The 24,649-nt window shown below is 46.7% G+C and overlaps 1 protein-coding gene across 4 annotated transcripts in view; it reads right to left on the reverse strand.

Annotated features, from left to right (window-relative positions):
• The window catches only part of stard7 (StAR-related lipid transfer (START) domain containing 7), an 84,045-nt gene that overhangs the window by 20,678 nt on the left and 38,718 nt on the right, over nucleotides 1-24,649 (reverse strand). For 3 of the 4 annotated variants that reach the window (XM_059963921.1, XM_059963902.1, XM_059963911.1), the window contains one exon: nucleotides 20,081-20,575. In XM_059963921.1, the coding sequence (XP_059819904.1) occupies nucleotides 20,081-20,553 (473 nt within the window). In that variant the 5' untranslated portion in view covers nucleotides 20,554-20,575. Of the gene's footprint in view, nucleotides 1-20,080; nucleotides 20,576-20,763; nucleotides 20,907-24,649 lie in introns of those variants that run through there. The other variant, XM_059963894.1, reaches the window with a different exon arrangement.

Genomic DNA, 24,649 nt, shown 5'->3' on the forward strand with positions numbered 1-24,649 from the left:
AGTGCAGCCAGGAGACAGGACATGGCAACCATGGTGCTCACCCAGCCAGTCCGAATTTCTTGCTTTTAGCCCATACTCCTCCAGGATCCTCCCTTCTATGCAGCTGTCCAAGAGCTTCTTAAATGAAACTGTTATACCTGCCTCAAGCACTTCCTTCGGCATGATTGATGCAAATATGATGTGGAAAGTGGGAGGTTATGAGACCATTAAACACAGGGCCAGAATTCAGCCATTTGGCCCATCGAGTGTGATCTGCCAATCTTGGCTGATGTATTTTCCCTTTCAACACCATATTCCAGCTTTTTCCCCCCATAACTTTTGACACCCTTACTAATCAAGAATCCATCAACCTCCTCTTAAAATAGTTTGGCCACACAGCCGTCTATGGCAATGAATTCCACAGATTCACCACCCTCAGGCTCAGAGGCTCCCAAGCTTTTTTACGCCTTGGACAAATACCATCAAGCAAGGGGTCCATGAACGGCATGCTGGGAACCCTGCTTGCTAAAGAAATTCATAAGATCATCATGAAATAAGAGCAGGAGTAGGCCATCCGGCCCATCAAGCCTGCCCCGCCATTCAATAATATCATGGCTGATCGGTCTGTAAACTCAGCTCCATCTACCTGCCTTTTCCCCACAACTCTTAATTCCCCCATGTAAAAATCTATTTAACTATCTTAAATATATTTAGTAAAGATGCCTCAACTGCTTCCCTGGGCAGAGAATTCCACAGATTCACCACTCTCTGGGAAAAACAGTTTCTCCTCATCTCCATCTTAAATCTTCTCCCCTGAATCTTGAGGCAATGTCCACTAGTTCTAGTCTCACTTTCCAATGGAACCAACTTTCCTACTTCTATCTTATCTACCCCTTTCAAAATTTTCAAGATCCCCTCTCATTCTTCTGAATTCCAGAGAGTATAGTCCCAAGTAACTCAATCTCTCCTCATAGGTTAACCCCTTCATCTCTGGAATCATCCTGATGAACCTCCTCTGCACTGCCTCCGAAGCCAGTATATCCTTCCTCAAGTATGGAGACCAGAACTGCACACAGTACTCCAGGTAGAGTCTCACCAGTACCCTGTATAGTTGCAGCATGACATCCCTGCTCTTGAATTCAATCCCTCTAACAATGAAGGCCAACATTCCATTTGCTTTCTTAATAACCTGCTGTACCTGCAAGCCAGCTTTTTGTGAATCGTGCACAAGCACTCCCAAGTCACTCTGCACAACAGCAAGCTGAAATCTTTCACCATTTAAATAATAAGCTGCTCTTCCATTATTCCTTCCAAAGTGGATGATCTCACATTTATCAACATTGTATTCCATCTGCCAGACCTTGGCCCACCCACTTAGCCTATCTACATCCCTCTGCAGACTCTCCACATCCTCTGTACAATTTGCTTTTCCACTCAGTTTAGTGTCATCAGCAAATTTTGCTACGCTACACTCAGTCCCCTCTTCCAAATCATCAATGTAAATGGTAAACAGCTGCGGGCCCAGCACCGACCCCTGCAGCACCCCACTCACCACTGACTGCCAACCGGAGAAACACCCATTTACACCAACTCTCTGCCTTCTATTGGTTAACCAATCCACTATCCATGCCACTTCCTCTGGCTCCATGCATCTGTACCTTATTTATAAATCTCTTGTGCGGCAACTTATCGAACGCCTTCTGAAAATCCAAGTATATGATATCCACTGTTCCCCTCTATCTCATCTTCTCATCTCTGATCTAGAGAGACATCCTTCTGTTCTGTGGATGTCCCTCTGGCTCGAGCCTCTCCCACTATTGGAAACGACTTCATCTTGTCCACTCCTTCTAGGCCTCCACTTGTACTTGATTAAACTCAAAATTGCTGTGTGCACACATCTTCTAAATGCTGATGGATTGGAAAATTGATGAACAAGTGTCTCAAGAGTCCTTTTATAGATTCAAAGTATGTTTATTATCAAAGTATGTACAGAGAATACAACCCTGGGATTCATCTTCCCCACAGACAGCCACTAAACAAACATCAAGGAACTACCGTGAAACCTGTTCAAGAAAGCTTCTGGCAAAAAGCAAACACCACATAGAATATCAAACATCAAACCAGGAGTCCTGCAGCATTCAGTTCAGTTCAGTGCTGTGCTGTTAACCCACTGCAGCTTGCAGGGTGAAGCATTCTGCAGTGAAATGCCCCAGACTGCATCAATTGCCCCAAATAAACCACTCAAAAACAGCATAAAACAAAGAGCAACCATAATCCAGGAACAGGTACAGCTTGAACCCCAAAGACTCCCAAAATGAATCCAAAGCCTCTCCAACCAGTCCTTGCAACGTGGATCCCAAGACTCCTCCACTTTCCCCCAACAGCAGATAACAAGAGGGTGAGGAAAGCTAGTCAACACAGGCAGATGGCGTCCGCAGTAAAGACCAACACAGTCCAAGGATTGCATGGGGGCAGCCTGCATGCCTCACCATGCTTCCAGTGCCAACATGCAGTCACGGGGAGAACCCACAAACTCCTTACAGAACATGGAGGGAATTGAATACTCCCCACTGGCACTGTAACACATTATGCAAAGATGCCGCCATTGGCAACTAGGCAGGCAAATTGTATGCTAGCCTTTATCACCAGAGCAGGGGTTTCCAAACTTTCTTATGCCAACGAGCCTTACCATTATACTCCATATTTTATGACCAAGAAAGATCTACAACTATGCCTTAATGCTTCAGTGTCACCAAGAGGATATTACCACAATCATGAGGAAACGTTGGAGGTGGATTGGACATGTGATGAGAAGAGAAGACAACTCCATCATCAAGACAGCACTTCATTGGACCCGTGAAGGGCTGAAGAAATGCAGGAGACCAAAGACAACTTGCTGACATACACTCGAGGCAGAAATGAGGCCTCTAAACCACACCCAGGGACAATAGTGAAAATGACCAAAGACAGGCAGTGATGGAGGACCTTCAACACCAATGGCATTAACAGGAAGTAAGTAGGAGCCTTACCATTAACCAGGGGAGCCGTGGACCGCAGACTAGGAACCCCTCTGCCCTGGAGGATTTGAGTACCACGATTAGATAGGGCCACGGTGAGATCACACCTTGAGCTTCATGTACAAATTGTGCTTCTAACATGCTGTTCAGGGAATGTAGCAGAATTTTTCCAGACTGGTTCATGGAATGGCAAGCTTGTCACTTGGCAGGAACACTGAGCTGGAAAGTGACTTTTCTGGAGTGTAGAAGAACGAGTGGAAAGACAAAAGAAATAATGGGCTCAATGCAAGGAGGAGAGTCTCCTGATCAAGGAAACTAGAATTTGGCATACAAGGAAAAATAATTTTAATTTGAAGCAAAATACATTATTCACTGTATGTTTGGAAATTTCACTGTGCTTCTCACATCCAAGCGTACAGTCAAAAGCAACTTCTGCATTAAATTAAATCAGTTAAGACAGAGACAGCCAACACCCAAAACATACAAAGAAAAGGTCTTTTGTGTCAAATTAAATGAGCGAGCATTGTGCAGGGCAGCCCAGAACTATTGCCATGCTTCCAGCACCACAGTATGCCCACAACTCACTAGTCTTTGGAACATGGGAGGAAACTGGAGCACATTAAAGAAGGCCATGTAGTCACAGGGAGTACGTACGAATTCCTTACAGAAAGCAGTGGAAAATGAATCCTGAACTTACAAATAGCGCTGTAAAGCACTGAACTAACTGCTGCGTTACTATGCCAACCCACCCACTCCACAAATGGGAAACTGACTCTGGCTGTTTCTGCCTCTCTCCATTGTTATTGCAGCTTCACCGAAAGCAATCACAACTCATTCAGTCTCTCCTTATAACTTGAGCTCTCTAATCCGGGCAAGCTTGAGTAGCTCAACAGCTGTTGAATAGCTGTCTCTGTCTGATAAATTACGAAAATCTAAGTCCCTTACACACACTGACGAAGAGAACAAACTGCAAGACAAGAAAACACACCAATGACGTTATTGGCCAGAACAGAATCTGCGAATCTCTGTGAGACCACTGGGAATGTCGAGGCCCAGTGTCTTCAGGCCTGGGTCAGAGACAGCTAGAAGTCAAAGACAATGGCCTACCTGGGGTTTAAAGGACGGTGTACATTTGTGCGTGGATGAGAGGGAAGAAAGGGGCTTGTTTAGCTGTTATGTTGCTTGTTGTGTTGTTTCATGATCTGTATTGTTTATTTATTGGGATACAGTGCAAAATAGGCTCTTTAAGTCACACTGCCCAGCAACATACCCATTTAACTCTAACCTAACCATGAGGCAATTTACAATAACCAATTAATCCACCAACCGGTAAGTCTTTGGACTGTGGGAGGAAGGTGCCCATGTGGTCATGGAGAAAACGTACAAACTCCCTACAGTCAGTGGCAGGAATTGAACCTGGGCCCCTGGCATTGTAAGCCATTGTGCCAACCATTATGCTACTTGCAACCCTGAGCACAGTGGGCATGCTATGTGGGTACCGGAATATGTGGCAACACTTGTGGGCTGCCCCCAGCACATCCTTTGTTTGCGCTGGTTGTTATCGCAGATGATGCATTTCACTGTATGTTTCCATGTACATATGACAAATAAATTTCACCCTAATTCACTCAAAGAGCAAATCAGATTAATGAATAGACATGCACAGTAGGCTTCCAGATTCCACATTACCCCGCATGTTTTAAATGTGGTGGTTCGATCAGCTGCAGAAGTTGGACAACAGAAAGAATGGGAAGCAGCCAACCAGATCAGTGGGCCCGGTCAGTTCCCACAGCAGTGGTAGTATCCAAACACCAGCATTTCCCCGTGGAGAACACATTGCCCTGGGCCCAACATAAGCTGCTCTTATGTTTCAGGAGATTCTGTGACAAAGACTAGCAAATTCTACAGATGGAGAGCATGCTGACTGGTTACACCACTGTCTGGTATGGGTGCACCAATGCACAGGAATAGAAAATGCTGCAGAGGGTTGTAGGGTTAGCCTGCTCCATCAAGGGCACTAGGCTTGCCACCGAGGACATCTTCAATAGGCGATGCTTCAAGATGGTGGAATCCATCATGAAGAACATGTCCTCTTCTCATCAGTGCAGAGGTACAGGAGCCTGAAGACACATTCTTAATGTTTTAGGACCAGCTTCTTCCCTTCCATCAGATTTCTTAATCGGTCTGAGGACTACCTCTCTATTTTGCTCTTTCCTTTGCACTGTATTTTTAATATTTCTCATTCAGAATTACTTTATAGTCAACATGTGAAACATACCAGAATTGAATGATTCAGGTTCAGTGCCAAGCATAAAACACAGGACAATACCATAACAAACAACGTAAGTAGCAACCAACGATTCACCAGACAATACAGCACTCAACAATTAGCAGAAAGGTCACATGCACAAAAGTCAATAATCAAACTTCAATAAATGTGATGTGAATAGACTCAATAATTAGCAACAGAACAAGACGAGCAGGAACTTTTGACAGTAATCTTTACGTCTTGCAGTGTACTGCTGCAGGCCTGTCCGATTATACCAACAGGCACTTTCGGAATTCACACTGTTCTGAGCAACATAAACTTTCACATGATAAACAAGGTGACCAAAGTCTATGAAACAATGGATCACCATATTCACAAAGACAGCCAGACAGGCCAAGTCATTTGGTGCATTTAAAACAGAGGTTAATAGGTTCTTGATTAGCATCGTCTCAAAGGTTATGGGAAGAAGATAGACAATGATGCTGGCGGGGACAATTCAGTCATGATCAAATTGCAGGGTAGACTCGATGGGCTAAATGGCCTATATCTGCTCCCATGGTTTCATCCACACTGTGTCCCACTCCCTCCTTTTCATCCCTACCCATTCTGTTCTGCAACTTCAAAACATCAAACTAATTCAAAGGAAGACATGGGACTCCAAAATGTGATTCTGTGATTCTGGTCCCACACATACAGGAGGCTATCCCGAAGGCCAGCCGCCGTAGCCGTCAGCGGTAGCTGACCCTGGCATTTCTTGGGAACTGGCAGGGCAGGCGACAACGGCGGGCTTCTGTGCCCCACCACTGGTGGTAGAAACACCATTGTTCGTTGGGCTCCCCACCCCTGCCTCTGGGGTTAGCGGGCTCTGCGGCCGGGCCTGGACTGGTTTGCTGCTGGGAGCGTGGCCGGGTGATCTGTGCGATGGACGCCCCACTCACCTTCTTGGCGTTCCACAGCAAGTCCGCCCGGGCTGCCACCTTCCGGGGGTCGCTGAAATCCACGTCGGACAGCAGCAGGCGTATGTCCTCGGGCAGTTGCTCCAGGAATGCCTGCTCAAACATGAGGCAGGGTGTATGTCCGTCGGCCAGAGACAACATCTCATTCATTAAAGCCGATGGAGGTCTGTCTCCCAAGCCATCCAGGTGCAGTAAAGGGCAACCCGCTCGCGCCGTGAGAGTCCAAAAGTCCTTAGGAGCAGGGCTTTGAATTCCGTGTACTTGCCGTCCGCCGGGGGCGACTGTACGAACTCCCCGACCTGGGCCGCTGTGTAGCGGGTGTCCTCTGAGGTTATCTGCCGAACGTGGAATTGGGCTTCAGCTTGCTGGAACCATAGGTGAGGTCGTAGTGTCCAGAAGCTTGGCAGTTTCAACGAAACCACATGAACAGATGTGGTGTCAGTCATCTCCAGTCCAAAATCGTTTGGACCGTCGGGGTCACCAATTGTAGCGGTGTGCCATACGCAGCTCTAAAATAACGACACGGAGTCGGTAAACTGCAGTCAAAGATAATTTTATTCGAACTTCACAGCCTTGCTTTAAAGCCTCCCTCATCCCGCCCTCCCCGGGCGTGGATGCTCCAAGAGACACGTACTCACAAACCCCCGCAGGCTTTTCTCCCTTTGTTGCGGACTTGGCCTTTGTGCCTGCACGCTGGCTATTTGTGAGCCGGTTCGAATGTGCTAGGAAGTGGATCACCACATAACCCCCCCTCCCCCCCCAGAACCGGCAACACACCCCCCAATGTCCACAGTCTGGGCCGGACCCTGTTTGGGAGGTCAGCCTCTGCGCCGCGGTGCCGGAAACTCGACCGGTTGCACCAGGTCCACGTGGGCCAGTTTGAGTCGGTCCACCGTGAAAACCTCCTCTCTCCCCCCAACGTCCAGCACGAGCGTGGACCCGTTGTTCCGGAGCACCGTAAGTGGCCCCTCATAGGGCCGTTGCAGCGGTGGCCGATGCCCGCCCCTTCGTACAAACACAAACTTACAGTTCTACAGGTCTTTGGGTACGCAGGTCGGGTTCTGCCCATGCTGTGAAGTGGGTATGGGGGCCAGGTCACCGAGCCTCTCGCGTAGTCTGCCCAGGACTGCTGCGGGTTCTTCCTCTTGCCCCCTTGGGGCTGGTATGAACTCCCCAGGGACGACCAGGGGTGCGCCGTACACCAACTTGGCCGACGAGGCGTGCAGATCGTCTCTGGGCGCCATGCGGATGCCGAGTAGGACCCAGGGAAGCTTGTCCGCACAGTTAGCTCCTCTCAGGCGGGCCATGAGGGCCGACTTCAGGTGACAGTGGAAACGCTCCAATAGTCCGTTCAACTGTGGGTGGTAGGCAGTGGTGTGGTGCAGCTGAGTCCCCAAAAGGCTGGCCATAGCTGACCACAGGCTGGAGGAGAACTGGGCGCCTCTGTCGGAGGCAATGTGGGCCGGTACACCAAAGCGGGACACCCAGGTGGCGATCAGTGCCCGGGCACAAGATTCGGAGGTGGTGTCGGTGAGCGGGACCACCTCTGGCCATCTTGTGAACCGGTCCACGATAGTCAGGAGGTGCCGTGCTCCGCGCAACACTGGTAGGAGGCCCACGATATCCACATGAATGTGGTCGAAACGCCGGTGGGTGGGGTGGAACTGCTGCGGCAGAGCTTTGGTGTGCCGCTGCACCTTGGCTGTTTGGCAGTACATGCACGTTCCGGCCCATTCACTGACCTGCTTGCGGAGTCCGTGCCAAACAAACCTGCTGGAAACCATCCAGACAGTTGTCCGGATGGAGGGGTGCGCCAAGTTATGAATGGAGTCGAAAACATGTCACCGCCAAGGTGCCGGGACGACGGGACGGGGCTGGCCGGTGGCGACGTCACAGAGTAGGGTCCTCTCACCTGGGCCTACGGTGAGGTCCTGGAGCTGCAAACCGGAGACTGCGGTTCTGTAACTAGGGATCTCCGCATCTGCCTGCTGTGCCTCTGCCAGTGCCTCAAAGTCTACCCCTTGGGAAAGGGCATGAACCGTAGGGCGAGAGAGCGCATCCGCCACGACATTGTCCTTACCCTAGACGTACCAGACGTCCATCGTGTATTCAGAGATGTAGGACAGATGGCGCTGCTGGCGGGACGACCAGGGATCGGACGCTTTCGTAAACGCAAAGGTAAGCGGTTTGTGGTCCGTGAAAACGGTGAAGGGCCTATCTTCTAAGAAGTACCTGAAATGCCGGATTGCCAGGTATAGCGCCAACAGTTCCCGGTCGAAAGCACTGTATTTGAGCTCAGGTGGTCGCAGGTGTTTGCTGAAAAATGCCAGGGGTTGCCAGCGACCCTCGATGAACTGTTCCAACACCCCACCGACTGCCGTGTTAGATGTGTCCACTGCGAGGGCGGTAGGGACGTCCATTCTGGGGTGCACTAGCATCGCGGCATTCGCCAAAGCTTCCTTCGTTTGAACGAAAGCGGCGGCGGACTCCTCGTCCCAGGTGATGTCCTTGCCCAGACCCGACAGCAGGGCGAACAGGGGGCGCATGATCCGGGCAGCTGAAGGGAGGAAGCAGTGGTAGAAATTGACCATACCTACGAATTCCTGAAGGCCTTTGATCGTGGTGGGTCGGGGGAAATGGCAGACCGCATCTACCTTAGCGGGCAGAGGGGTTGCCCTGTCTTTAGTAATCAGGTGGCCCAGGAAGTCAATGGTATCGAGTCCGAACTGGCATTTGGCCGGGTTGATTGTTAGACCGTAGTCACTCAGCCGGGCATACAGTTGACAGAGGTGGGACAGATGCTCCTGACGACTGCTGTTGGCTATGAGGATGTCGTCCAAATAGATGAATCCGAAGTCCAGATTGCATCCCACCGCCTCCATTAACCGCTGGAACGTCTGTGCAGCATTCTTCAGGCCGAACAGCATGCGGAGGAACTCGAAAAGATCGAATGGGGTGATGACTGCCATTTTGGGGACATCGTCTGGATGCATCGGGATTTGATGGTACCCTCGGACGAGGTCTACCTTGGAGAAGATCCGTGCGCCATGCAGGTTTGCTGCAAAGTCCTGAATGTGCGGCACAGGGTAGCGGTCCGATGTGGTAGCCTCATTCAGCCTGCAGTAGTCGCCGCACGGTCTCTAGCCCCCTGTTGCTTTGGGCACCATGTGCAGGGGGGAGGCCCAAGGGCTATCGGACCACCGGATGATCCCCAATTCCTCCATCCTCTTGAACTCCTCCTTCGCCAGTCGGAGCTTGTCTGGGGGAAGCTGCCGAGCACAGGCATGGAGGGGTGGTCCCTGAGTCGGGATGTGGTGCTGTACGCCGTGTCGGGGCATGGCTGCCATGAACTGCGGTGCCAGAACCGATGGGAAATCCGCCAGGACCCTGGTGAAGTCGTTGTCGGACAGCGTGATGGAGTCGAGGTGAGGGGCTGGCAACTGGGCTGCACCCAGGGAGAACGTCTGAGAGGTCTCGGCATGGACCAGTCTCTTCCTGGGCAGGTCGACCAGTAGGCTGTGAGACCGCAAAAAATCCACACCCAGAAGCGGTGTGAAGTCCCATGTGAACTGGCTGGAGCCGAACTGTAGCTGCACTTGACGGGTGCCATAGGTCCTTACTGTGCTGCCGTTCACGGGCCCTCGGGGGGGACCCGGTGCCCTGTTGCGGGTGTCGTAACTCGTCGGAGGTAAGACGCTGATCTCGGCACCGGTGTCGACCAAAAAACACCGCTACAATTCTTTACTTTAAATGAGGCATGCACTTATCACAGGGTAGGGTGATGACATATGCAATTCACATATAACCGATCATTAGTTATTTAATTGAAGAATGCTTAAAAATATACACAATTACTCAAATACAGTTGAAATATTAATATACAGTTGTAAGAAGTTTGTGAACTCTTTGCAGTTACCTGGTTTTCTGCATTAATTACTCAAAATGTGGCCTGATCTTCAATAGACAAACAGCCTAAGCTAATAACACACAAACAATTGTGCTTCTCGTCAATACTGAGTACACATTTAAACAATCACAGTCTAGATTCAAAAAAAGTACATGAACCTTTGGGGTAATGTCTTCTACAAAAGCTAATTGGAGTCAGATGTTTCGATCAATGAGATGAGATTACAGATGTGGGTTGTAGAGGTGCCCAGTCCTATGAAAAAAGACACTGTCCGGTTCTGACAGAACCTACTCTTCTCAAGAAAGATCTGTTTACGTGCACTATGCCTCGATCAAAACAACTTTCAGAAGACCTTAAAAGAATTCTAGAGATGCATAAAGCTGGAAAAAGCTACAAAAGCATTTTCAAAGACTGGAGTGTTCATCAGTCTATAAGAGAAATTGTCTACAAATAGAGGAAATTCAGTACTGTTGCTACTCTCTCTAGGACTGGGCTTCCTGCAAGGATCACACCAAGAGTACAACGTGCAATGCTGAAGGAGGTGAAAAAGAACCCAAGGGTAACAGCAGAAATCTCTGGAACTTGCTAAAATCTCTGTTCATGTGTCCATTGTAAGAAAAACACTGAACAAGAATGGTGTTCGTGGAAGGACAGCATGGAGGAAACCACTGCTCTCCAAAGAAAACATTGCTGCATCTCTCAACTCTCCAAAAGACCACCTGGTTGCTCCACAATGCTTCTGGGACAATGTTTTGAGGACAGATGAGACAAAAGTTGAACTTTTTGACAGAAATGCACACCGCTGTCTGGAGGAAAAAGGGGACTATGCACCAACACCAAAACCTCATACCAACTGGGAAGCATGGTGGAAGGAGCATCTTGGTTTGGGGCTGCTTTGCTGCCTCAGGGCCTGGACAGCTTGCAATCATTGAGGAAACAATTAATTCAAAATTGAACCAAGACGCTTTACAGGAGAATGTTAATGTAGCAATCTGTCACCTGAAGGAGCCTAGAGTTAAAGGGAGAGCACAACAATTCCACAACGCCCTACACATGCAGCAACTGTGGCAGAGCCTGCCGTTCCAGCATCAGCCTCAATAGCCACAGTCGATGCTGTTCGACAAACCAGTGACTACCAGAGGCGCAGTACCCATGGTCGACCACGACCAACTGAGGCCACATTAGTTTAGGCAGATTGTGTTTGTCTATTATTGCGACTCAGATGAAGATCAGACCTCATTTTACGAGCAATTAATTCAGATCACAGGATAACTGCAAAGGGTTCACAAACCTTTTCATACAACTGTACAACACTCCCCCCCCACTTAGCTGTAAACTCCAACTCAGTAGAGTGCATCGCAACTATATACATAATATATTAATAGAACAATACAGCTATACAGACATCCACAGCAATTACATCAAGTTTGAATAGAATAATTTAATATTCACTAATAATTATGGGTTATATGCAAAAATGTGAAGTAAACATGAAATTATCGTTATATTTCAGTCCTGTGTCTTCCTTTGAATTAGTTTAATGTTCTGAAGTTACAAAACATAACATTACCTTACCCTCCCTCTCCTAACTGCCCCTTCCTCATCTCCTGCCCTCTTCACTCCTCCCCTCCCATCAACATGACTCTGCACCTGCCTTCATGTCACAGTTCAGCTCTCAGGCCTGGCCAGCTACAAAGCTAATATTCTGTTTCTATTTTATCTTGGAGCTTTTTTCTTGTTCCCAAAGGTCACTTTAGTAAAACTGCACTAACAGCACAGAATCCAGCCACGAAGCTAAATTTCTCTAAGCGGCTGGTTACATTCTTTGAGCTTTCTCTTGTCTGATCTTGCAGCTACAGGAAAAGTTTGGTGCAGGTTATTGCTGATAAAGGAGGTTCTACTAGTTATTATATACAGGGGTTCACATACTTTTTCCAGCCTGGACTGTGAATGATTAAATAATGTGTTGAATGAAGACATGAAGAGTACAATTACTTGTGTTACTAGCTTAGGCAGATTGTGTTTGTGACTTAGATGAAGATCAGACTACATCTTATGAGTAATTAATGCAGAAAACCAGAACCAAACAGGGAACAAATTCAGAAATCAGAGGAGCAAATGGAAGTCCTTGTGCAGGATTCCTTGAAGTTTAACTTGCAGGTTGAGCGATTAAACAAGAGAAATTCTGCAGATGCTGGAAATCCAAGCAACACACAAAGTGTTGGAGGAACTCAGCAGGCCAGCCAGCACCTATGTAAAAGAATACAGTCAACATTTTGGGCCAAAACCCTTCAGCAGCACTTAGTGGGTAGCCAGGGAGGCAAATGCAATGTTGACATTCATCTCCAGAGGACTGGCACATAAAAGTAAGGAGGTAAGGATAATACAAGGTACTGGTTAGACGACAGGTTTCTTAAGCTCGTTAACAGCCGGGAGTGGTAGTGCGGATAAGCTCCCACTCCCTAAAAGCTCCCAATAGCATGCATCTCAAACAGCCACTGACAACCAAGTCCAGCTCCTGGACTTCACATGCCTTAGCAACTAAGCCCAGCGGAACCGTTTCTACTGACAGAAGGAGGAAATGTGGGTTACTTAAAACCAGTCGCTTTGGGCTGATGGGGCTCGTACCGTATAGCCTACATTATAATAAGGGACTACTTTATGTTTTAGTAACACACCACTGCATGCGCTATTAGGCGTGCATTGATCTGTAAGTGTGTGTCAAGTTCGGACTCTACCATGAAACTTACTTCCCGTCTCCAGTGTTTTTATTAATAACATAGTTGTGTAAACAGGCCACATACACAACAGGGCTCATCCGCTGTGGTCGGCAGATCATCTCGTGGAAGGAAAACTCTGATCTCTGCGGCCTTGTGATTATACCACACACGGGGAAGGCTTTGAGAGTAAACCCTGAGGAAATATCCAGAGCTGGAGCCACTAAGGTAGTCCCATGTTGAGGTGAACGCTGAATGGCAACTGCAACGTTGGCATTCATTTTGAGAGGACTAGATTATAAAAGCAAGGATACAAGTGAGGCCTCACTTGGAACATTGAGAGCCGTTTCGGGCCCCTCATCTAAGGATGCACTGACATTGCAGAGTGTTGAAAGGAGGTTCTTGAAAATGATTCCGGGTTTGAAAGGCTTGTCACGTGAAACGCGTTTGTTTGATGGCTCTGGGCCTCTACTCACTGAAATTCAGAAAAACAACTGGTGACCTCACTGAATCCTATCAAATAGTGAAAGGCCTTAATATTGTGAATGTGAAGAGGATGTTTCTCCATGGAGGGAGAGTCTAAAACCAGAGGACACTGCCTCAGACTACAGGGGCATCATTTTAGAACAGACACAAGGAGCAATTTCTTCAGCCGGAGTGGTGAATCTGTGGAACTAGTTACCAGAGACACTGTGTATACTAAGCTATTGTGTGTATTTAAAGCAGAGATTGATAGATTCTTGATTAGTCAGAGCATGATTAATTAGTCAGTTACATCTTATAGAATTTTTTGACGATGTAACTAGTAGAGTGGATAGGAGACAGCCAGTGGATGTGGTATATTTAGATTTTCAAAAAGCTTTTGACAAGGTCCCACACGGGAGATTAGTGTGCAAACTTAAAGCACACGGTATTAGGGGTATGGTATTGATGTGGATAGCGAATTGGTTGGCAGACAGGAAGCAAAGAGTGGGAGTAAATGGGACCTTTTCAGAATGGCAGGCAGTGGCTAGTAGGGTACTGCAAGGCTCAGTGCTGGGACCCCAGTTGTTTACTATATATATTAATGATTTAGACGAGGGAATTAAATGCAGCATCTCCAAGTTTGTGGATGACACGAAGCTGGGCGGCGGTGTTAGCTGTGAGGAGGATGCTAAGAGGATGCAGGGTGACTTGGATAGGTTAGGTGAGTGGGCAAATTCATGGCAGATGCAATTTAATGTGGATAAATGTGAGGTTATCCACTTTGGTTGCAAGAACAGGAAAACAGATTATTATCTGAACAGTGGCCGATTAGGAAAAGGGGAGATGCAACGAAACCTGGGTGTCATTGTACACCAGTCATTGAAGGTGGGCATGCAGGTACAGCAGGTGGTGAAAAAGGCAAATGGTATGTTGGCATTCATAGCAAAAGGATTTGAGTACAGGAGCAGGGAGGTTCTACTGCAGTTGTACAAGGCCTTGGTGGTGAGACCACACCTAGAATATTGTGTGCCGTTTTGGTCCCCTAATCTGAGGAAAGACATTCTTGCCATAGAGGGAGTACAGAGAAGGTTCACCAGATTGATTCCTGGGATGGCAGGACTTTCATAAGAAGAAAGACTGGATCAACTAGGCTTATACTCACTGGAATTTAGAAGATTGAGAGGGGATCTTATTGAAATGTATAAAATTCTAAAGGGATTGGACAGGCTAGATGCAGGAAGATTGTTTCCAATGTTGGGGAAGTCCAGAACGAGGGGTCATGGTTTAAGGATAAAGGGGAAGCCTTTTAGGACCCAGATGAGGAAAAACTTCTTCACACAGAGAGTGGTGAATCTGTGGAATTCTCTGTCACGGGAAACAGTTGAGGCCGGTTCATTGGCTATATTTAAGGGGATATGGCCCTTGTGGCTAAAGGGATCGGGGGTATGGAAGGCAGAAACAGGGTTCTCAGTTGGATGATCAGCTATGATCATACTGAATGGCGGTGCAGGCTCGAAGGGCTGAATGGCCTACTCCTGCACCTATTTTCTATGACTAATAGGGAAAAGGCAAATTGGGGCTGAAAGGAAAAATGGACCAGCCATGATGAAATGGTGGAGCCAAATGGCCTAATTCTGCTCCTATATCTTATGATCTTATAATCCATCAAGTCTGGACTCATATTTAAAAGCCTTTACAAATGTTAATAACATTAGAGTGAAGTTGCTTTCCCAGCCTTTCAAAATGCTAATTAAACCAAAATTACTCCCATCAAAACACCTTACTGCATTACTGGTTAATTATCACAGGTTTAAATTCTTCTGAGAGGACAATAGGTGAATTCACATTTCACAGCAAACTGATAAGACAGAAATGGTACAATATACACGACTAAGGACTGGTATACGAAATAAAAATTAGTTTTACTTACCACTCGTACATAGAAATATACACAGAAATGCAGCATTAAGTGTATCAGTGAACAACAATGGCCAAGGATGCACTGGGGGCAGCCCTCAAGTTCATCTGAGTAAGCCGTTTAAATGGATTGGCACAGACAAAATGGGCCAAAGGGCCTGCTGCATTTTTCTACTACGTGTCACCACACTTCCAGCACCAACATCGTATGCCCACAACGTACAAACCCCAACTTCAGAATGTGGGAGCAAACCGGGAGTCCTGGAGGAAAACATACAAACTACTGGCAGATAGAGATGCAATTGGAAACCAGATCGTACTGGCGGGCACCAAAAAGCACTACGCTAACTGTTACGCTACCGGGCTGCCCTTGTAGCCATGGATGCGATGTTTGTCTTAGAAAGAGGGAGTGATCAAGGCAAACTCAATCTGCCCCATTACAACTTTGCAACCTTGTCTGCCTGCATCGAGCTTTCTCTGTGACTCTATCCTGCATTTTCTCCGTGCTACCTCGATGCACTGTTGGGATAAAATCACCCATGTGGATGGCAGGCAAAACTGTACCTCAGAACGTGTGACAACATTTAAAAAAGCAATATACCAATCATAAGGAACATTCCTGTGGGAAGATGCCCTGAGTGACTGCTGAGATAAGTGATGCTAGCAATCCAGAGTTAAAGAAATTCAAGATTCAATATTGGTTTCTGTCATTTCCAGTACTTAAGTGTAGAGAGCAAAATAATTGTTACTCCTGATCCAACGTAGCACAAAAAAAAAGACAAAGAACAGTTCTGATCAAAAATCTCCAAAATTTAGGCCTCCGTACCTCCCTCTGCAACTAGGTCCTCAACTTCCTAACCAGAAGGTCACAATCAGTGCAGATGAGAAATAACATCTCCACCTCACTGGTGCTCCTCACTGCTCTACTCTCTCCTCACCCATGACTGTGTGGCTAGGCACAGCTCAAAAGCCAGCTATAAATTTGTAGAAGATACAACTATTGCTGGCAGAACGTCAGATGGTGAGGAGAGGGCAAACAGGTGCAATACATCAGCTAGTTGAATGGTGTCACAGCAACAACCCTGCACCCAACATCAGTAAGACCAAACAACTGATTGTAGCCTTCAGAAAGGGTAAGAGGGAACACACACCAGTCCTCAGAGGGATCAGAAGTGGAAAGGGTGAGCAATTTAAAGTTCCTGGGTGTCAATATCTCTGAGGATTTACCCTGGTCCCAACATATCGATGCAGCTACAAAGAAGGCCTAACAGAGGCTATATTTCATTAGGAGTTTGAGTAGATTTGGTATGTCACCAAAAACACTTGCAAATTTCTACAGATGTACCGTGAAGAGCAGTCCGACTGGATCCATCACTGTCTGATGTGGGGGTGGGTGGGTTACTGCACCATATTAAAATAAGCTGCAGAAAGTTGTGAACTAAGTCAGCTCCATCACGGGCACCAGCCACTGTAGTATCCAGGACATCTTCAAAGAGCGATGCCTCAAAAAGGCAGCATTCATCATTAAGGACCCCATCACCCAGGTCTTGCCTTGTTCTCACTGTTATAATCAAGGAGGATGTACAGAAGCTTGAAGGCACACACTCAACAATGCAGGAACAGCTCCTTCCCCTCTGCCAGATTTCTGAATGGACACTGAACCCAAGAACTTTTTGCATTACTTATTAATCTTACACACACTTCTTACTGTTATTTAGTTTTTATGTATTGTAATGTACTGCTGCTGCAATAACAAATAATTAAAACAATATAAATACAGAAGGTAGCTTATATACTGCAGATAGATTGACAGCACGTGATGTTAAGTTCAGAGTATCTGCACATAAGGTGACTGACAAATGATAAAGTAGTGGTGGGGGGTAGTGGGTGGAGTAACTACACGTGTAATAATTAATTAAAGGGAACCTAATCACGGAACAATTTACAATGCCCAATTAACTTACTAACCCGTACTTTTTTTTGGGCTGTGGGAGGAAACGGGAACACCTGGAGGTAACCTGCACAGTCACGAGGAGAGTACCTTTGCAGGTAACGATGGGAATTGAACCCGGCTCACCGGTAATGTAAAGCGTTGTGCTACCATGCCACCACAGATGCGGTCTGGCGTGCTGAGCTTTACTCGAGCATTTTCTGTTTTTGTATTTAAAGCTGTACAGCATGGAATTGACACTTCAACCCAACTTGCCCATGATGATCTCATTGTCTACCTCAAAATCCAAAGAAATTATCAAAATACATATATGTCACCGCATACGACCTTGAGATTCATTTTTTGTGGGCATTCACAGAACTCTTCATTGGTCAGGGCATGAAGGGATACAGGAAGAAGGCAGGAGATTGGGGCTGAGAGGAAAAAGAGCAATGCTTGTGGGTGGAGTTTAGGAGACAACAGCTCCTAATAGCGATTTCTTTGCTTACATCTTCAGAAACAGCTCTATTTCTATCTTTAATCTATTTTCCTCCTTTCAGAATTCTTTTGAAGACCCTGAACTGGAGTTACATGCTGACTTTGGTTCTTTGTGGGAATGGGACCCGCTCTCGGGGAATAACGACTGTCCGTTATTCAATATACCAAGGACACGGCCTGGAAAATCAGCTTGCCTTCCAGAGTTCCGGGATTTCGTGGCTCTGGAGGCAGGCCGACGAGGTTGGTGCTGCTGCAGGAAATTGGCTTGTCATTAGAGATGGACGATCGAAAGCAGCAAGCTGGCTGCATTCCCAGAGACACGAGTTCTCTGGGAAAAAGCGACGCAACGGACTTTTAACATCGTAAATCAGCGAGTTATTTGTTATGCCTCCCCTCTCGCTGTGAAACAGACACCTCTTTTTCCCTTATTAGGGAGAGAGGGCACCTGCGGTATATTGTGAACAAATGTCTTTGGGGTACTGCAAGCCTGTGTCTTTATTGATGCTTTGCTACACACTTGAGTGCTCGGTGGTGGTGGTGGTGGGGGGGGGGGGCGTCAATGCTTTTTTTTGCTGGTGAGGGAAGGGGATCGTTGCTTTGCTGCTGCTTACACGTGGATGGGGGGGAGCTGGGGGGAACTCTGGGGATCTAACATTTAACTGCCATTCATTCTTTGGGGGCATTCCTCTGTTTTTGTGGATGGTTGTGAAGAAAAAGTATTTCAGGATGTATATTGTATCCACTTCTCTAACTTTAAATGTACCTTCCAAACCTTTGAAAATAGATCATTCATGACGAAATAGCAGTGCAGATTCGATGGGTCAAATGGCCTAATTCTGCTTCCATATCTTATGGTCTTATGATCTTAGAACAAAGAAACACAATAGCATCAATGAAAAACTACAAAGACTCACAAAAAAATAAAAATAACTAAACAGACAAACAAGCAAGAACATTGTTACAATGTAATCTGGACTTAGGAAATACAGCAAATATTAATTTCAACAGCAACCAATCTTCAGATCTGAATGTGGATTGTAGATTGAATTTAAAATGTAGCTCAGAACAATAGTCTTCCTCACACAGCAGACCGGGGTTGACTGCAAATCAGGAACACCCATTCACTTGACGTCTGCACACGCATGAATCCAGAGAGAGCGAGAATGCTGATGGACATTAATTTTGAGTGCCTGGAGTGTGGATGTGGAGGTGGTGGTGTGTGAAAACAACTGTCCTGCTGTTATCCTTAGCATATTAAAAAAATCATGTAATATTGGATCAGACAGGCCTCTTCTCCCAAGAGTGCCTTGAATATGATGCCTGCTGCTTGTTTTTGCTGAATAAAAGCTTTTATATCCACTAGCTTCAGTCCCTCTCTGGTGACTTCATTCACAGTCACAACAAACATGAGCTCTGGAGTCCTTGAAAGTGAGCCCATAGATTGTCCTGCCCAAGAGTCTCGGCCTGAAATGTCAAGTGTACCCTTTTCTATAGATGCTGCCTGGCCTGCTGAGTCCCTCCAGCATTTTGTGTGTGTTCCATAGGTTGTGGAATCAGCTCAATGATGAAGTAAGTGAAGTTATCTACATTAGTAAGGTAATAACTGTTCTTGAACCTGATGGTTAATAACTGTTCCTGAACCTGGTGGTGTGGGACCTGATGGTTGAGGGGTAATAAATATCCCTGAACCTGGCGCTGTGGGATCTGATGGTTGAGGGGTAATAACTGTTCCTGAGCCTGGTGGTGTGGGACCTGATGGTTGAGGGGTAATAACTGGTCCTGAACCTGGTGGTGTGGGACCTGATGGTTGAGGGGTGATAACTGTTCCTGAACCTGGTGGTGTGCGACCTGATGGTTGAGGGGTAATAAATATCCCTGAACCTGGCGCTGTGGGATCTGATGGTTAAGGGGTAATAACTGTTCCTGAGCCTGGCGCTGTGGGATCTGATGGTTGAGGGGTAATAACTGTTCCTGAACCTGGTGGTGTGGGACCCAAGGCTATGCTTGACCCATATCCCTCGCAACTTTTCTTACCCATCTACCTGTCAGAATGCCTTTCAAATGTTGTTAGTGTACTGGCCTTTACCACTGCTTCTACGTTCCACAAACCCAGCATTTTGTGTACAAGATGTCCCTCAGGTCTAAATACCTGCATCTGGAAGTCTGGGCCAGAGAAGAGGCTGGAGGCCAAATGTCTGCAGGCCTGGGAGTCCAGACCAAAGACTTGAGGTTGGAAGCCAAATGTCTGCAAGAGTGTTATCTTGTTCTGCATTGTTTTTGCTGCTTGTGGTAAATACAAGCGTGGATGATAGTTGGTGTCAGTGCCGGAATGTGCGCCGCTTGCGGGCTGTCCCCAGCATATCCTTCGGTGCTGTTGGTCGTTAAAGGGACACATTTCACTGTGATATATATAAAGCAGGCCTACCTCTGCATTTCCTCGTCACGGATCCTCTCGTCGTCCCACATGAAAACTGCGGCAAAAGCCACCAGGAGTTTGCCGGAGCCCGAGTGGCGGCTTTGGAACTTGCGCCACAAATTGGTGAAGAGGCTCCTGCGGGACCTCTCCGAGTAGAGGTTGCTGTACAGCTGCCCGATCTGCTGCGCCCTCCTCAGTCTCTGCCCCGTCACATAGCTACACTGGCTGGCCAGGATGGACACCATCTTCTGCCTCTCACCGCCCGGGGCCACGGCTCGGGTACCACCGCCGGCGTTCAAGCCTTCCCGCAGGAAACCCAGCGCCCACCGCAGGACACTGCCCACCTGCCTCTTCCATGCAGCCAGCTGCTTGGCCTCACGCCAAGGAGAGCAAGCGGACTGCAAGCAGTAAGAGGAGAGCCCACTGAACGGCTTGGTGCGGGCAGAATTGAGCAGTAAGGCTGGTCTCTTCGCAGTCAACATAGTGCAAACGGCCGGGGCTCGGCTGGAAACAAAACATAAAAGTTAAAATCACGACGACTGCACACAGAACTTTTGCATAAAACGTGTAGTTACTTTCAGCCAATATTTTCATTGATAAAAACGAATGTGAGGCAATGCAAGAAATTCTTGATGAAAAAGGTGCGCAAGGCTGCCCTTGAGTGCGAAGCGAGCTGCAGCCCACGCCCGTACCTGGCTGTCTCGGCGCCCGAGGAACGACGCAGGCCGACCGCCACACTCGCCGACCCTGCCGCAGGCCTCCCACCTGTCAATCACCTCGACCCACAGGCCCCGTGCGGCTGCGCAACCCAACCTGCTGCCTCCTTCGGCACTCTCGCATTGGGCCGCGCCGAGACCCGCTTGTCTGATAATTGGCTGGTTGCGCTGTCACGCACACGCGGGACGCACCTTCCCCGGCACAAGGTTGGATGCGCCGCGAAGAGGACCCCGCCGGTCGAAACATTTTATTGCTGTTACTACAATTAATAATTGGGATAAAGCATTGGGATTCCTTATAAAGTTATCCATCTAATTACTCACTTTCTAGAAAAATCTCTATAAATTTATTCAAAGGCAACAGCAGGGCAGCCAGGGAAATGGGAATGATCGACAACTGAGGGCGAGCATGTGCAGAATAGCTGGAAAGTTTGTTTTGAACGCGGAGTTTGCTCGTTTTCAATCTCAGATTAAAAACTTAATCTTTTCTCAGAAATTTATCAAATATTATTTCATATTCTAAGTATGGCTTTATATGTTTTCTTCTTTATGGGTCCCTGCACATAGAGGTGTTGAGGAAATTGAGCGGGTTGATTGTTCCGCTAAAAAAGCTGCTAAAAGTTCAACAGTGCCTACAGAACTTCACTCAGCAAATCAGAAGCTAAGGGGTTGGTAAGGCTAAGAATTATGGGGTTATGGCAAAACTTGTAGGATGTTGGGCATAAAGGGGAGACACTTTGTATACATCAAACTGTTCGATTGATGAGGGAAGGAATTATATTGACTCGGCTTAGAATTAGGGATACTACATTTAATTATCCCTTAATGGAAAACATCACTGCGGGGTGTGTAGGTTTTGTTATTATGAAAACAGTTGAACACGTACTATTACAGTGTGACCGTATAAGGTTGAAGGAAATCAAATGCAGGCTTCATGACAATCTGGCGGTTATTAGTTTTTATTTTAAAACTTTATTAAGTTATGGGAATTAATTTAATTTAATTGGGGGGTAATTTAGCTTTCATTGAAAAGCTAAACTAAATTGTAAGGGTTTTATTTCGCAGTTCTCTACGCGACACACCAGGCCTGTTGGTGGCAGCAATGCACCTTTAAGTTGGATTGCTAACCGCCATTAAAGGTCAGAAAAAAAACATCGATAAGATTCTTTATTGATCCCAATCTCACAAATGCACAGCTACCCAAGTATAAGGGAAGTAAGAAAGAATTTTTAAAAGTTTCCACAACAGGAGGGATCAACACTTCCCTAGCAAAAGATTGACTACTGGTCGCAGGTAAGAATGCCCACATAAGAAGCAACGCAGTCCGTTACTGAAAGTGCTCCTCTGTTCAGCCAAGGAGGCAGACAGAGAATGAGAAACATTGTCCGGAATTGCCAGGATTTTCTGTAGGGTCCTTTGTTCTGCCACAGCCTCCAGTGAGTCCAGTTTGACCCCTGTAACAGAGCCAGACTTTCTAATCAGTTTATTGAGCTTGTTGGCATCACCCATGTTGATGTCAATGCCCCAGCACACCACCACATAGGATATGTGAAGGACAGCCTGACAAACTCCAAAGGACCTCGGGAAGGAGAAATGACTGGCCCTTCTGCACACAGACTCTGTGTTGGTGCTCCACTCAAGTCTGTCATCCAGCTGCACCCCAGGTACTTGTAGGTCCTCACCACATCCACGTCCTCACCATCAATAGTAACAGGGAGCAGTGCAGGCTTACACTTCCTAAAGTCCATCACCATCTCCTTTGCCTACTGATGTTGAGCTACAAATGATTAGCTTGCACCATTTGACAAAGTCCTCCATCAGGGTCCTGTATTCATCCTCCTGTCCTCCCTTTGCACACCCAACTATTGCTGAGTCATCAGAGGATTTCTGCAGATGACATGGCTCTGCGTTGTACCTAAAGTCTGAGGTATACTGGGTAAACAGGAGGGGAGCCAATACAGTCCCCTGTGGGGCCCCAGTGTTGCTTATAGCCACGTCTGACACTCAGTTCTGAAGCCTGTGGTCTGCCAGTCAATGTAAGTGCCAACCTGCATTGAATGGAGCTTTTCCCATAGCAATGAGGGCTGTATGGTATTAAAGGCACATCAGAAATCACAAAACATGATCGTCACAGTGCTGCCCTGCTTATCCAAATGGGAGTAGGCTCTGTTTAGCAGGTAGATGACAGCATTGTCAACAACAATGTGCTCCTGGTAAGCAAAAAGTAGGGGATCGAGGGCTGATCTGACCAGGGATCAGAGGTGAGCCGGGACCAGCCTCTCTTGGGTCCTCATGATGTGTGAGGTCAGGGCCACTAGACAGTAGTCATTCAAGACTTTCGGCCAGCCCTTCTCGGGTACTGGGACCACACATGACGTTTTCCACACAGTCGGGACCATTTCCATACTGAGACTCAGACTGAAAGTGCGCTGGAGAACTCCACACAGCTGCTCAGCACTCTCCTTCAGGACCCTGGGGCTCACACCGTCCGGTCCCAATGCTTTGCCATGTCCGAGTTTCCCCACCTGCTCAGTAGTGAAGGTATGTCCATGATGACTAGGGAATTGGTGGAAGGTGGGGTCTGGGGGAAGTGAATATCAGGACAATAGCAGTTGGTATGTGGAGGTGTGAATGGTAGGTGCAGGGCAAGGAGAGGATGTAGACAGTGGTAGCCTGTGTTGGTAACTACCATCAGGACTGGTGTAGAGAACTGGGAAATTAAACCCTTACTACTTTCCAGTGAAAGCTAAATTACCCCAAAAAGCCCTATAGATTGTAAACATTGAAAGACAATACTGTGAATTAAATTAAAGTCACTCCCATAACTTAATAAAGATTTATATTAAAATTAACAACTGACTAATATTGTAATGAGGCCTGCATTTGATTTCTTTCAACCTTGTACGCTTTACACTGTTGAAGTTTTAAGAGCTTTTTTTAGCTAAACAATCAGCCTGCTTGTTCCCCTCAACACCTCTATGTGCAGGGATCCACAAGAAGTAGACATGCAAACCATTTCTTTGAATATGAAATAAAGTTTGAAGAGCTTCCAGCAGTAAATCTGACCTACTGCTGGAATGACCTATTTTAAGACTAATCAAAATCGAAAAAGAATCTGAACAAATTACAACTTTGCATGGACAAATTTCCTCCATCCACTGTAAGCCTAAAATGATGGCTGTATATACTGATAAATGGTTAGTAAAACTTTTTTATATTGTTACCTGTAATTCAGGCACAAAATCAGCCACACCAAAATTCCCAGTTAAATTATCTTTTGATCCATCCGTAAAAATGGTTAACAGACCATGATAATTTTCCTTAATATATTTATGAAACAACAGACTCTCAGGCATAACAGAATACTTAGACCTCATTAAATCATGTAGCATCAAATCAACTAAAGTTATTGGGAAAAACCAGGGTGGGATTACCAAGAAAGCTACAGTCAGACATACTGCATAATTTGGTAAACCTACAGTCCTAGTGTGATAAGAACCCAGCCACCCAAAACTAAAAGCATTCTTCAGACATTCTCAGTAGTCCTCCAACACACCTTTATCAAGATGACCATTTCTTTGCCCCCTCAAATTAATTCAGTACGTTAACATCATCTTTCGCAAGTGTGAAAGGGTGAGGGTAATTGTCCTATTTCAACCAGTGAGGCCAAAACAGGAGACAACCTTACTGCACCACAACACAATCTTAAAGCCCGTGATTGTATCACATTTAAACATTTTTAAATTTGAAGATAAAGCTGATCCATAAGTCGCACAGGCATAATCAAGTACAGATTTAATTAAACAAATATAAATGGTCAACAGAGATTTTTGTGTAGCACCCAAGAGTACCCACATATTCA

Source organism: Hypanus sabinus, chromosome 1 (assembly GCF_030144855.1).
Source record: "Hypanus sabinus isolate sHypSab1 chromosome 1, sHypSab1.hap1, whole genome shotgun sequence".
Taxonomy (NCBI): Eukaryota; Metazoa; Chordata; class Chondrichthyes; order Myliobatiformes; family Dasyatidae; genus Hypanus; species Hypanus sabinus.